Genomic DNA, 13,973 nt, shown 5'->3' on the forward strand with positions numbered 1-13,973 from the left:
GAAAATGGTCGGATTGGAAATAAAAACGTTTTTTTTGTTTGTATACTCAAATGTTCAAGAAAAAACGTGTACCAAATTAAAAATGCTGCCTCAATTTTTGCAAGAAAATAAGTCTGCTGATTAAAATAAAAAATAATTATGCAAAAGTGTGTATATATAAGTCTATATATAAAAATATGAAAACGTTTAAAAGTTATTTGCGAAAAATAATGACAGACTCATAACAACACCGGAAGTACAAAAACTGTGCCACACGTAAAGTATTCCGATGCATCATACAGTTGCTAAACAACAACAGCAAAAAGCTGTTTTTGAATATATATTCCTCACATTTTTGTATTCTAATTAAATTAATCCAGATGTCTGACACAATGGGTGAGTGGCAGGTCGCACGCCGACGAAAAGGTGCGTCCAAAAGTTTAAAGAGTTTACGTGTGTCTCCAACGTGCTGTCAAACCCCGTTGGATGTGGGTAAAACTATCAAGCGGATCAAAGAAATCGTGTAAGAATTGTATTCAATAAAACTGCAATTGTTCAGTTGCATTAAATTATTGTAATTCCACGTTCTTTTCTGCAGGGCTGAACTCAAATGTGAAGAAGTTTGGAAAGAATGGAAAGGTGAGTAAAAATATTTATTATCACTACAATAACAGATAGTTTATTCTATACTTATTTATTCATCCCACAATGGGGAAATTATGTGGTTGCAGTGCAGATTCAAAAAATCTACAAAATAAAGTAAAACACTTGAAAACAAGAGGGAAACATCAAAAGACATTCCAGAATACGGAGATGATGCAACAAGCAGCCACTTCAGTGGTGACATTTGGACATACAGCTACAAAAGTAGATATATAGATATATATAGTACTTTATTGATTCCTTCAGGAGAGTTACCTCAGGAAAATTAAAATTCCAGCAGCAGTGTACAGAATTGAGATCGAATTTAAAAAGTAAATAATGGGGGTATAAATGGAAATAAAATAAAAAAATTATACAATAAGAATAAAAATAAAAAGCGACAATAAGAATAAAAATATAACAGTAAAAAGAAGAATATAACAAGATAAACTAGACAGTAGTAACCATATTATGAAAAAGTATTGCACTGTTATTGCACTGTTAATTGCACTAAAAGTAAAGCACCACAAACAACAAAAAAAAGCAACAAATACCAAGCACATATGATTACACCATGAGCGTAGACAAACAGCAAAGCAACATTTTCCAGTCAGAAGCATAATTTGGCAAACATGTAACCGTCTTGTCTTCCAGATCAGATCCTACCATCTTTGAACCACAAGAAAATTAAGGACTCAGCAGAAAAATTCCACGAGAGTTTGGATGACAAAATAAGTCCACTTCAATGTGTGTGTTATGGCTTGGGCACCTTTTCCTCGAGTGTGTCTGCACGCTACCAGCTGGCCATGATGCTCTTGCTCCTGGATGCAGGAAAGGTAAAATGTATTACTGCTGTCACTCTTGTCTCCAAACAAATGACTCCTTATTGAGGGACGTGCCGATCAATCGGCCACCGACCAGTTTCAGACGATTTTTGTGATAAAGCATGAGCTCGCCATTGCCGATCACAAACAGCGATCGATCCCCTGTAGCTTGCGCTGTTTTTTTGTTTTTAGTGGCTGGCAGCTAATTATGTGTATCTACATACAAATCAAATCAAATCAACTTTATTTATAAAGCACATTTACAATTTACCACAGGGGTAGCCAAAGTGCTGTACAATAGGCAGGTTAAAAGATAACACAAGAAAAACGAGCAAACACAACACAACACAAACGGAACATGATAAATAAATGAAACATAGAAACAGGTTAACAGCAGGTGCATTATGGAATGCCGTAGCAGGATGGAGATCACAGAATGTTAAAGGCCATGGAATAAAAGTGTGTTTTTAAGAGTGATTTAAAAACAGGAAGATAGTAGGCCTGTCTAACACTCATAAAGGTAAGTCGTTCGACTCGTTCCAGAGATTGGGAGCACAGTGTAGAGCAATTCTCCTAAGCTAATAATAATCACCTTTATAATGCAAATAAACTAGATTTTTTTGTGTCGTTATCAAGAGGTTAAAAATGTTAAAAACAACGAGAGAGCAAGCCAGGAGCAGACATGCTAATAGCTAAGCAACCCCTAAGATAGCTTGAAACAACACCTAGATAAGAGTGCTTGGTAAAGGTCAAGAAGTGTAGATGGAACCACTTTGGAGCAGAAACTAAGCAGACACAAACACAAAATTAACGAGTAGATTAATAAGAGTCTATAACAACTACTGTTGATGTGTGTGTATTATCGCAATCAGTACACAACATGTAAGATGAGAGTGGTGAAGTCCATAAGTTGTTCGCATCAATACCAAGAGTAGTATCAGTATATGGTCAGTACTATGGTGATTAAGTAGATCATTTTATTTTCTCAAAATCTTCTTTTTGTTGTCGTTTTTTTCAAGTTTACACCCTCAAGGAATAATTCCGTGAATACACAGGGACTTTGAGGGCAAAACAAAAATATAAAATTTGTATTAGATAGTAGTTTTTGGTTTTGTTTAATTATTGTGTACTATTGACTTTGTTTTGCTTAAACAATTGTATGTAATAAAGTGAATATGGAACTAGTTTAAATATTGTGTGGATATTAAATTAGCTAGCTCATGTTCTCCCCGTGAATGCGTGGGTTCACTCCGGGTACTCCGGCTTCCTCCCACCTCCAAAGACATGCACCTGGGGATAGGTTGATTGGCAACACTAAATTGGCCCTAGTGTGTGAATGTGAGTGTGAATGTTGTCTGTCTAGCTGTGTTGGCCCTGCGATGAGGTGGTGACTTGTCCAGGGTGTACGCCGCCTTCTGCCCGATTGTAGCTGAGATATGCGCGAGCGCCCCCGCTACCCCAAAAGGAATAAGCGGTAGAAAATGGATGGATGGATGTTCCCATTACTGTGATAAGATGGCGACTTGTCCAGTGTGTGCCTCCCCCTTCCGCCCGAATGCAGCTGAGATAGGCTCCAGCACCCCCAGCTATCCCGAAAGGGACAAGCGGTAGAAAATGGATGAATGTTACCATTAGTGATTTAAAAACACACATTTGTTTAACAATTGTCTATATTTTTCACAATTACCAAGTTTATGTGATTACTATTTTTTACCGGCCTGGATACAATTATTTACGGCGGTCACTCACCCTGTCTCGTCAACATATACGCACTGAGAGTGCGTGCACACATACAAAAACAGTCCAAGAGAACCAATGACAAATTTGCAGTCATGTTTTTATGATGGAATATAAACTCAATGACAGCTAACGCTAGCTATCCATAATTGCTATTATTAGCTAATAACACTTGAAGCTAATGCGTGTGCATGTGTTACGTAGGTACATAGTTACGTCATTCCGTCCCTGAAACCGTGAGAGGGCGGGATATATTGTGTGAAATACATTGGAAAGTGTGCGCCCACTATAGGCATCTGTGTAAATGTTGCAGACAGCCCCTTTACATGTGATACATGTGATCGGTATTGGCCGATCTCACTCATGGAGGAACTGCATCAGGATGGGCAGCGTATAACCCTGATCGGAACACCCTGATCCTAAGTTCCGTATTTCCTTGAATTGCCGCCCGGGCGCTAATTAATTTAAAACCTCTTATCACCCCTGCGCTTACCAAAGGCATGCGGTAAAAGTAAGCATGCGCTAATTATTTTAAAATCTCTTCTCACTCCAGCACTCACCAAAGGCATGCAGTAAAAATTTGAGTGTGATGTAAACTTGGACCTTAAATCCTACTGAATAGCTCTTAATCTTCTTCCCTTTATGCGATTTCAAATTCCAGGTATTGAAATCAGCTTCCTCCATTTTGAAAATGATGACAGTGGAAGTGTCACTCGTGACGTCACGAGTTTGACCAGGCGGTAATACTAAGCATGTGCTAATTATTTTGCAAAGCGAGTTTGACCCGGCAGTAATTCAAGGCAGGCGCATACTATATGCCTTGCGGCAATTCAAGGAAATACGGTATATGTCTTACTACTCAGTGGCCTAGTGGTTAGAGTTTCCGCCCAGAGATCGGTAGGTTGTCAGTTCAAACCCCGGCCGAGTCATACCAAAGACTATAAAAATGGAACCCGTTACCTCCCTGCTTGGCACTCAGCATCAAGGGTAGGGATTGGGGGTTCTATTACCGAAAATGATTCCTGGGCGTGGCACCGCTGCTGCCCACTGCTCCCCTCACCTCCCAGGGGGTGAACAAGGGGATGGGTCAAATGCAGAGGACAAATTTCACTGCACCTAATGTGTGTGTGACAATCACTGGTACTTTAATTTTAACTTTAATGTCTCTCTTCCAACAGATTCTACTCAAAGACTGTTTTGTTTTTGATCCTGCTTTCTCCTCTGGAGAAAAAGATGTCCTGAGAGCTTTGGGTCTGACTGTTCTCTCAGAAAATGAGGCCAGTTAAGTAGATTGTAATGCAGGGGTGTCCAAACCTTTTGACTCGGGGGGCGGCATTGGGCTTAAAAAATTTGGTCTGGGGCCAAAAGTCGACTGCATGCAGAATAACTATATGTATGTACAGTATGTATGTGTGTGTGTGTGTGTGTGTGTGTGTGTGTATATATATATATATATATATATATATATATATATATATATATATGATTACATATTGTTACAATCATATAATGGATATATAATTAGTAATTATTATAATTGGTTATTTAGAGAATTAAGAATTTGCTTCCATAACGACCTCCTTAAAGTTTTGAAATCAATCAGAAATATCAAGCCGCAAAAATGCGCCAAACATGGATAAGTGTGGAGAGAGTGTTTTGCATTCTTCCCATCATCCTTTATATTGGATTTAAATGGCTGTAGTTAGGATTTTTTTCTTTAATCCAATTGGATGTTTTTTACAATATCCACAAAGTCCAATGTGCAGGATGTGTTAAGTGTGACCATGTTTGTTGATTTTTAGTGCGGGTTGAATTTCTTTTTCTGCACCATGACTAGAGAAGGTGGTTTGGATTGGGTCATATAAGTGAATACTGTTTTATTTTTCATTTTTCATGTATTCATTTAGTTCAGGCAATGACATAAAACATGTAAAAGGTAGATAACACATAATAATTTAAATTAATATAATGCAAAAGGTAATAAATATAGAGTATGTGAGCATGGTGATTAAGTTTTGCCTGAAAGAGAGTGGGAAGATCATTTGTTGATACATTGAGTTTCACTGTTACTTTGTTCAAGGATTATAATACAAATGTTGTTTCATGATGGCATTACCACAGGTGACAATAATTATTACTCTGTAACAATAATTTGGATCAACAATGTAGAAAGAATGAACATACCAACAATGGTGAGTGACAAAATACAAACAATGGTAATAGGCAGACTATATAGCACATGTTAACAATTTGAGACTGAGTACAACAGCAGGTCAATTTAAAGACCCTCATCTCCATACTTGAACCAGACCCAATGTATGTATAATAGTTTAAATCGACTAATAGTTTGGCATTGCTTGTGTTGTAAGTCCAGTTCAGTTTGTTCCATAGTTTTACTCCGCATACAGACACACACAAACGTTTACGCGTGGTTTGAGCTCTCAGCAATGAGAAACATTGGTGTACAATTAATGGCCACTGACGTGAAGTTGAATAACTCAAGTTGGCCAGTAAATGGTGACAAAATGGCAACTATCAGACTGCTTACTATGTAAATTGTATGCCCAGCCAATTTGCTTATTGGACTTATGCAGTCTCGCGGTGCAGGGGTCTGGGGTTTGGACACCCCTCTTCTAATGCTTTTGCATGTTTTGTTAAAATTGTGACCTACCCTGTTACTAGTATTAGTAATTGGCCCAATGGTGTGTAGGAGGGGAAGCGACTGGCCACCAAACCTACCCTCTTTTACCTGATGCATTGTGGGAAAGCCTTATACAACAACCTGCTGTGGAAGAACTGGAGTGCACAATGTTTGCCCCTCTTGATGATAATAGGAAACAGCTTTAGCAGCATGAGAGAGAGGTCTGCACAACACATGTTGGATTTAAAAAAAACCTGTTAATTTGCATTTTATTTGATTTTGTTGTGCCAACAGGATGCTTGAGAGAGAATTTCAGAGGGACTACAGATACATCAGCCAGGCAGTGACTGTATGTGAAGACAGACAGCTAACCTGTCCATCTCGTCTTTTGGACGTCTTCGGTGACACTGCACTCATCACTTTTAAGTCTAGCGCCCTTTTTGGTCTGCCAAAGTCTACTTGGACAGAGACGCCTGAACCATTATACCAGCACTGCCCGGATTTGGAGATAATACAAAACGAACCCATAAAAATGAGTGACAGTTAAGGGTGGCAGCTTTTCTCTTATATGGTGGACACAAAGCACTGCTGGATAGATAGATGCACCAGAGCAGCGATGTGATAACCATGGACAATTAGAGAAGCAGTATCTTTTTTTTTTTTTTTTTTAAACCAACCCAAAATAATGAATTAAGTAAAGGAAAACAAGTGCTTAATCAAAATAGGTTTATCTGTGCTATAGTAGTTCTAATAATAAGCACAACAGTATGACCAGTGTTTTCATTGTTTGTGACTACACTCTAGTAGTCATTTTAGAACAATACACAAGCCTGCAGCTAGGTGGCAGCATTGCTCAGTCTAACTTACATACTCCCTGTTCTACCCAGTAGAAGTAGTAAGTACACAGTAGTAAAAAACAAACAAATGCACCCTACCTTGTCCAAATTTCCCCAAAGTTCTCCTAATTGTTTGTGCTCCAAAGTGTTGGTTTTTTTTCATTAGGTATTTTAGGTCATTAATGTTTTATAGTTTTTATGTCAACGTGAAATTATTTATTACTGGCCTTCTAAACATGACAAAATCTCCCCAAACTTGTCCCATTCGTTTGTGCTCCAATTGTCTGCAAAACATTTCTGTCTAACTATTATGTTTTTGAAGTTACTAACAATGAATGATTCATAACCAGCTACATAAAACGTTAATAACATTAAAACTATAATAGATCCAAAATATTTGCACAGTTGCCAGACAATTTGGACTCATTTGGGTGGATTTTGAGAAGGTGGTCATGAATCATAAAACGTTAACAACTTTAAAAACTATTATAGTTAAAGCGTAGCTTTTTGCAGCACCAACTATTGGGTCAAGTTTGAGGAGATTTTGCCTATTATGAATCATAACACGTTAATAATATAAAAAACAGTAAATGTTAATACATTAAACTATTATCAGTTAATCCAAAAATGTTTGCTGCACAAACGTTTGGGACTTTATGTGAAGGTGGGAGAGCTGGTTATGAATCATAATTTATCAATAACTTTAAAACTATATTAGTTAGACGAAAACGTTTTCCACCAGTTTGGGGAGATTTTGACATAGTTGGAGGGCTGGTTACGAATAATAACACATTAATATCATAAAAAACAAATGACTCAAAAAACGTAATGGCACAAAAAAACATTTTTGCAGCACAAACGATTGGGACGAGTTTGGGGGAATTTGGACAAGGTGGTGGGCGGCAACTTCCCACAGGTAAATCACAAAACATTAATAACTTAAAAACTATGATAAATGAAAAGGTTTTGCAGCACAAACCAATGACCAAGTTTGGCGAGGTTGTGCAAAAAAACTTAGAACGTTAATAACTTAAAAATCTAATAAACCAAAAAATTTTGCAGCTCAAACGATTGGAACTGGATTAGGGAGATTTTGACAAGGTGCCGGTGTCTGGTTATGAATTTTGAAACGTTAAGAACTTAAAAACTACAATCGGCAGACAAAAACATTTTACAGCACCCAACGAATGGGGGACACAAGTTTGCGGTGATTTTGACAAGTGTTCTACTAGTTAGAAAATTGATTTTAGAATAAGTTAATATCCGTGCCGCACAAACGATTGGGAAAAGTTTGGGGAGAGTTGGGCGGGGTGTGAGGGTGGGGCACTTCACACAGGTTTGGATTCACCGCATGTATAACATGATATGAGGAAATACCAAACAAATGAAGACGGCATATACACACCACTTTTATTAATAGGAAATTATTTTCAACGAAAACTGGATGAAAATAATTTTGTAAGCACAACATTGGTAAATATAAAAAAAGCCCTCCTATAAAGTCACCCACCGCATTGCAAGGTGCAAAAAACGCTATATATTGGAAAATAAGTGTAGTTATTTGTGCTTAATAAAAAATTCCTCAAATTAATGTAGTTGACAGTTTGAAATGTATTAGAGTTGAAGGCTTTTTAAAATTGTCTTCTGGATAGACTATGTTCAGGGAAAGTGTAAAAAATGCCAATTTTTATCCCTTCTGATATTGTCGCTCAGAACAAGCAGAAGGCAATAGCTCTTTTTAATAAAAAATAAGCTGATAAAGCTGACAAGTGACCCGATATTTACAGTTTTAAAACATTTTCAATGTTTTAGAAAAATACTCCGAATTATTTGTCGTTTTTGTGTGTATTGACAATTGATGAGACTGAAATGTCAAGGTGTAACAAATTGCTTTGATGAACATGGAATGTGGGGAAATAAAGTTCTCAATAACATGGAAAAAAAGTGGCAGAAGATAATTGAGAAGCACTGATGTACACAATCCAATGTGTTCCAATACAAGCGCTGTATCCAAAATTAATTTGGCCCTGTCAAACGTTTGGGAATGTGTCTTTCTAAAATGCATCAATGGTTATTTTAATACTATTTCTATTTAATACTATAAAGAATATTGCAAACCTGAGGCATTGCAGGTGTATTTTTTTAAAGTGATGTTTTTTTTGCAATGAGTTAAAAGTATATTTTCTCATTGTGTATGACTCCTAGTGTACTTCATGTTTTAGTCGCATTTATCTTGTAGCAATCTTAACATTTTTGGGGTTGGACAAACGGGCATGGTTTGTTTTGCAAACCTTTTCTTTTTGTTTCACAGGAGTTAGACAAACGAGGGTGTGTTGCCTCTAATTTTTTCGGTGGACATTAGATCATGAATAATTAGTTTGCCTCAATATTTTGATTTCCAATTCATTTAAGAGTTGAAATGGTGCACTGGTGGATCTTTGGAATGTTTATTGCTCTTAAATACAAATTTCAAAGATCCTTAAGATTATAATTTAGGGTTAATTTAAACTCACTGAGAAATACCACATGCTTTTGTGGAAATTGTTGTGCTGGCAAGTAACAGGTATGATTGTCTTGGTACAAGCAAAAACCCAAAATGAAAGTGCTTGTTAGCAGTAAATACCTGAAAATTATTGGATTATCTGATACATACATTTGTAGAGAATTGTGCCATAGTTTAACTGTAATAAAGGACACATCTTTATGGTACAAACTTTATTTTTGAAGGAGAAACAGCACTGGACCATATAGACTTCTCCCAGCATCAACCCATACTGTAGTAAATCATTATCTTACACTCATTGGCTACTTGAGGTTTTCACTCTTGATCTGTTCCATTGACGGAGATGTTTACCTCTCCATTGACTGCAGTTGTGTTAGAGACTACAATATCCGCCCACGTCGCCTTACTTTTGAGGCTCTCTGTGACCTGGGCTGACCCTGACTTTGTGTCATTTGTTTGATCACAATGCATTTCTTCGTCGGTCTTGATGCCATTGGCTGGGATGCATTCACCATCAGCACAATTCTCCATCTTGGGATCTGTTTTCTCTTCAGCCTTCACCGTGTGACCAATCGCTGAAGCCGCAGTTTCAGCTGAGGTTTCTTCAACCGACTGTTCTTGCTGGCACTTGCTTGTTGTTTCTTCAGCCGGGCTTCCTTCTGTGGGAACTTCCTTCCCGCTTCCTGTTTCTTGAGCTGGCTGCTCCTTCTTCTCGCCATTCATGACCTCCAAGAACTCGTCAGCTGCTTTGCTCATCAGCTCTTTTGCCACTGCCGCCTTCAGCTCCTGATGTTTCTGCTTCAACTCTTGGAACCGGCCACTAAAAATATATGCAACAATAGACTCGTGAATAGATTTGAATATAGATGTCTGAGTTAAAAAGTGTTTTTAAGTGACTTCATGCCCCTGCCAAGTGCAAAATGAGACGTATTGTATAGATTGCAGTAGGTTATTTAACAGAATTTGACAAACCAGTAATCACAACATTTTGCGGAGGGATTAAACATTTAATTTAGCCACAAATCAAATGGTACTGTCTCATTGTCTGTCAACAGCGTCCAAGAACCAGCAAGTGGGCTGCTAACAAGAGGACAAATAAATACAGTGGAAACTCCATTTACAAACCACTAGTTCAGTGGTCCCCAAAGTACGGCCCGCGGGCCAGATCCGGCCCCCCAGCATTTGAGATCTGGCCCGCGGAAAGTCCCAAGTTAAAATATGTTTTTATTTTTTTTTAATCTGTCCTTTCTAATCCATTTTCTACCGCTTGTTGCTTGTTACTCTCAGTTTCCTAGCCGCTCAGGCAAATCACATTGTCTAAAAATGCATTTTCCAATCGATGACGTGATATATATATACAGTGTATGTGTATATATATATATATATATATATATATATATATATATATATATATACAGCTTTTTTACAGCAGTTTTTTAGTTATGCTTACTCAATATGTGTCCAAAGAAAGCAATGGACAAGCAATGTGTAGTTTGAAACATTCAGGAAATATCCACAGCATTGTCGATACTGTCTCCCCTTCCTCCTTTCAAACTGTGACTGCACCACAAAGCTAGTGACAGTGCGTGTGCGTGTCAGAAGGGCGGTTGAATACGAGGAGGACCGTTCACCTAGCTGTTATTTTGGCTTTGTTATTAAATAGTTGGGTGATCCATCACGAATCAGCTTCTCGCCCAGAAAAGGGTGGAGTGCCATCTCCGGGTTTGGGAGGATATCTTGCCTCAAATGGAGGAGTTCAAGTACTTTGGAGTCTTGTTCACGAGTGAGGGAAGAGTGGATCACAAGATCGACAGTGCGGCGTCTTCAGTAATGCGGACACTGCTTCTATCCGTTGTGGTGAAGAAGGAGCTGAGCCGGAAGGCAAAGCTCTCAATTTAACGGTCGATCTACGTTCCCATTCTCACCTATGGCCATGAGCTTTGGGTTATGACCGAAAGGACAAGATCACGGGTACAAGCGGCCGAAATGAGTTTCCTCCTCCCTTAGAGATAGGGTGAGAAGCTCTGCCATTCAGGAGGAACTCAAAGTAAAGCCGCTGCTCCTCCACATCGGGAGGAGCCAGATGAAGTGGTTCGGTTCTGGTCAGGATGCCACCTGAGCGCCTCCCTAGGGAGGTGTTTCAGGCACGTCCGACCGGTAGGAGACCACGAGGAAGACCCAGGACACGCTGGGAAGACTGCCCCCTGGGTGGCCTGGGAACGCCTCGGGATCCCCCGGGAGGAGCTGGACGAAGTGGCTGGAGGGAGGGAAGTCTGGGCTTCCCTGCTTAGGCTGCTGCCCCCGCGACCCGACCTCGGATAAGCGGAAGAAGATGGATGGATGTACGGATTGATCCACCACCTTCTTATGTTTGTTTAATACACAGTACATAGCGCTATATATTATGCTTAAAGTGTAAAAACCTTGATTAAAATATGGACTTTTGCCAAGGCTGGAAACCAATATTTATGTCAGTTTGTGTCTTATGGAGAAATTTGCTTCAATATACAAACTTTTCTACTTACAAACACTGTTAAAAACAAGTTTGTAAATCGAGGTATCCTGGTTTTAATACACCTCTGTGTTAGTATGATTCAGCTTTAGGCAAAGGTTTTCATCAAAAATATGTCTGTTTAGTAAGCTCATGGACATGTTAGCGACACAGTCTCTGTGCTTTTTAAATGAACTGCAGCTGCAAAATAATCCACAATAGAACCAAAGTTGTGGCATACAGTAATAGTCCTATCAGAGTCAACAAGAGTCTCATAGTCTTCCGAAAGCTGCGTGATGTCACGCATGCAAGCAGTTGCATCAGTTGAACAAATAAGTTACGTGAACACAGAGCTGCTGTCTGTGCGTTCTTGGATATCGTATAACACAAGGGCCAGCACTGATAAAAAGATGAAAAACAATACTGAATCCAAAAAAGACATCGTACGAAAGTACAGAGGTGGCATTCGTGAGGCTGTCCCCAACCTCCATTTAATTTGTCAATTATATGCGTTTTGCATTGCTTTCTGTGTGCAAAACACAAATGATTCTGTTCTGGAATGCATTGAATTGAATTTAAATAATCTCCAATGGGGAAAAACTACCCCATTTCAGTATGATTTTTGAATTTTATTGTCTTAAAAGCAAAAAGACCATACATTTGGGGCGGTGTAGCGCGATTGGTGGAGTGGCCGTGCCAGCAACTTGAGGGTTCCAGGTTCGATCCCCGCTTCCGCCATCCTAGTTACTACCGTTGTGTCCTTGGGCAAGACAATTTACCCACCTGCTCCCAGTGCCACCCACATTGGTTTAAATGTAACTTAGATTTTGGGTTGTACTATGTAAAAGCACTTTGAGTCACTAGAGAAAAGCGCTTTATAAATATAATTCAATTCAATTCAATTTGTGATTGTTTTTTCGCCATTTTAGTTACAGTATAATAGGTCTCTGCACTCCAAAATACAAACGATTCTGACCGTCTAATTCCAACGTTTTAGGTATTTTCAATAAAGTAGGAAGTAGCCTGCTAACAAACATACAGTGGAGCAAAAAAGTATTTAGTCAGCCACCGATTGTGCAAGTTCTCACACTTAAAATGATGACAGAGATCTGTAATTTTCATCATAGTACACTTTAACTCTGAGAGACAGAATGTGAAAAAAAATCCAGGAATTCACATTGTAAGAATTTTAAAGAATTTATTTGTAAATTATGGTGGAAAATAAGTGTTTGGTCAACCATTCAAAGCTCTCATTGATGGAAGGAGGTTTTGGCTCAAAATCTCACGATACATGGCCCCATTCATTCTTTCCTTAACACGGATCAATCGCCCTGTCCCCTTAGCAGAAAAACAGCCCCAAAGCATGATGTTTCCACCCCCATGCTTCATAGTAGGTATGGTGTTCTTGGGATACAACTCAGTATTCTTCTTCCTCCAAACACGACGAGTTGAGTTTATACCAAAATGGATACATGGATGATACAGCAGAGGATTGGGAGAATGTCATGTGGTCAGATGAAACCAAAATAGAACTTTTTGGTATAAACTCAACTTGTCGTGTTAGGAGGAAGAAGAATACTGAGTTGCATCCCAAGAACACCATACCTACTGTGAAGAATTTGGGGTGGAAACATCATGCTTTGGGGCTGTTTTTCTGCTATGGGGGCAGGATGATTGATCCGTGTTAAGGAAAGAATGAATGGGGCCATGTATCGGGAGATTTTGAGCCAAAATCTCCTTCCATCAATGAGAGCTTTGAATGGTTGACCAAATACTTATTTTCCAACATAATTTACAAATAAATTCTTTAAAATTCTTACAATGTGAATTCCTGGATTTCTTTTTCAGATTCTGTCTCTCACAGTTTAAGTGTATCTATGATGAAAATTACAAACCTCTGTCATCATTTTAAGAGGGAAAACTTGCACAATCGGTGGCTGATTAAATACTTTTTTGCCCCACTGTATGGAAAAACAAATGGCTCCATTATTCTTTTCACTTTTGTTTGAAAAATCTTGGCAGTATCAGTCACAATTAAATACAGTACATTATGGCCCTCTTGTCTTCCATTATTCTCCATCAACCAGAAAGTGGTAGTTATCTAGCTGAGATATGAACACCAAGCTATACACTTGTGTTAGAAAAAAAAAACATACCGGTAGTTGTGTTGTTTGACTGAGATAAAACTGTTCCCTTGCAAAATAATTTAAAATGGCATATGCCCGCCATCACCCTCCATGAACCAGGAAGTAGCTTGCAAACAGAAGGAAGGACTTGACACAGATACAGCGCACTATTAAGGCTACAGCTATTGATTATT

The 13,973-nt window shown here is 38.6% G+C and overlaps 2 protein-coding genes across 5 annotated transcripts in view; one reads left to right on the forward strand and one right to left on the reverse strand.

The window, feature by feature from the left end:
* The first annotated feature begins 236 nt into the window (after positions 1–236).
* srrd (SRR1 domain containing) lies at positions 237–8,781 on the forward strand. The gene is made up of 6 exons (XM_061906424.1): positions 237–502; positions 578–618; positions 1,276–1,457; positions 4,361–4,459; positions 5,893–6,044; positions 6,118–8,781. The coding sequence occupies exons 1-6, from the start codon at positions 360–362 to the stop codon at positions 6,368–6,370; spliced, it is 870 nt and encodes a 289-aa protein (XP_061762408.1). The 5' UTR covers positions 237–359; the 3' UTR covers positions 6,371–8,781.
* A 578-nt stretch (positions 8,782–9,359) lies between these two features.
* The window catches only part of si:ch211-166a6.5 (clustered mitochondria protein homolog), a 33,967-nt gene continuing 29,353 nt past the window's right edge, over positions 9,360–13,973 (reverse strand). For all 4 annotated transcript variants that reach the window (XM_061906417.1, XM_061906418.1, XM_061906416.1 and 1 more), the window contains one exon: positions 9,360–9,982. In XM_061906417.1, coding sequence (XP_061762401.1) covers positions 9,478–9,982 — 505 coding nt within the window. In that variant the 3' untranslated portion in view covers positions 9,360–9,477. The remainder of the gene's footprint in view (positions 9,983–13,973) is intronic.

The sequence above is a fragment of the Nerophis ophidion genome, linkage group LG07 (assembly GCF_033978795.1).
Source record: "Nerophis ophidion isolate RoL-2023_Sa linkage group LG07, RoL_Noph_v1.0, whole genome shotgun sequence".
Lineage (NCBI taxonomy): Eukaryota > Metazoa > Chordata > Actinopteri > Syngnathiformes > Syngnathidae > Nerophis > Nerophis ophidion.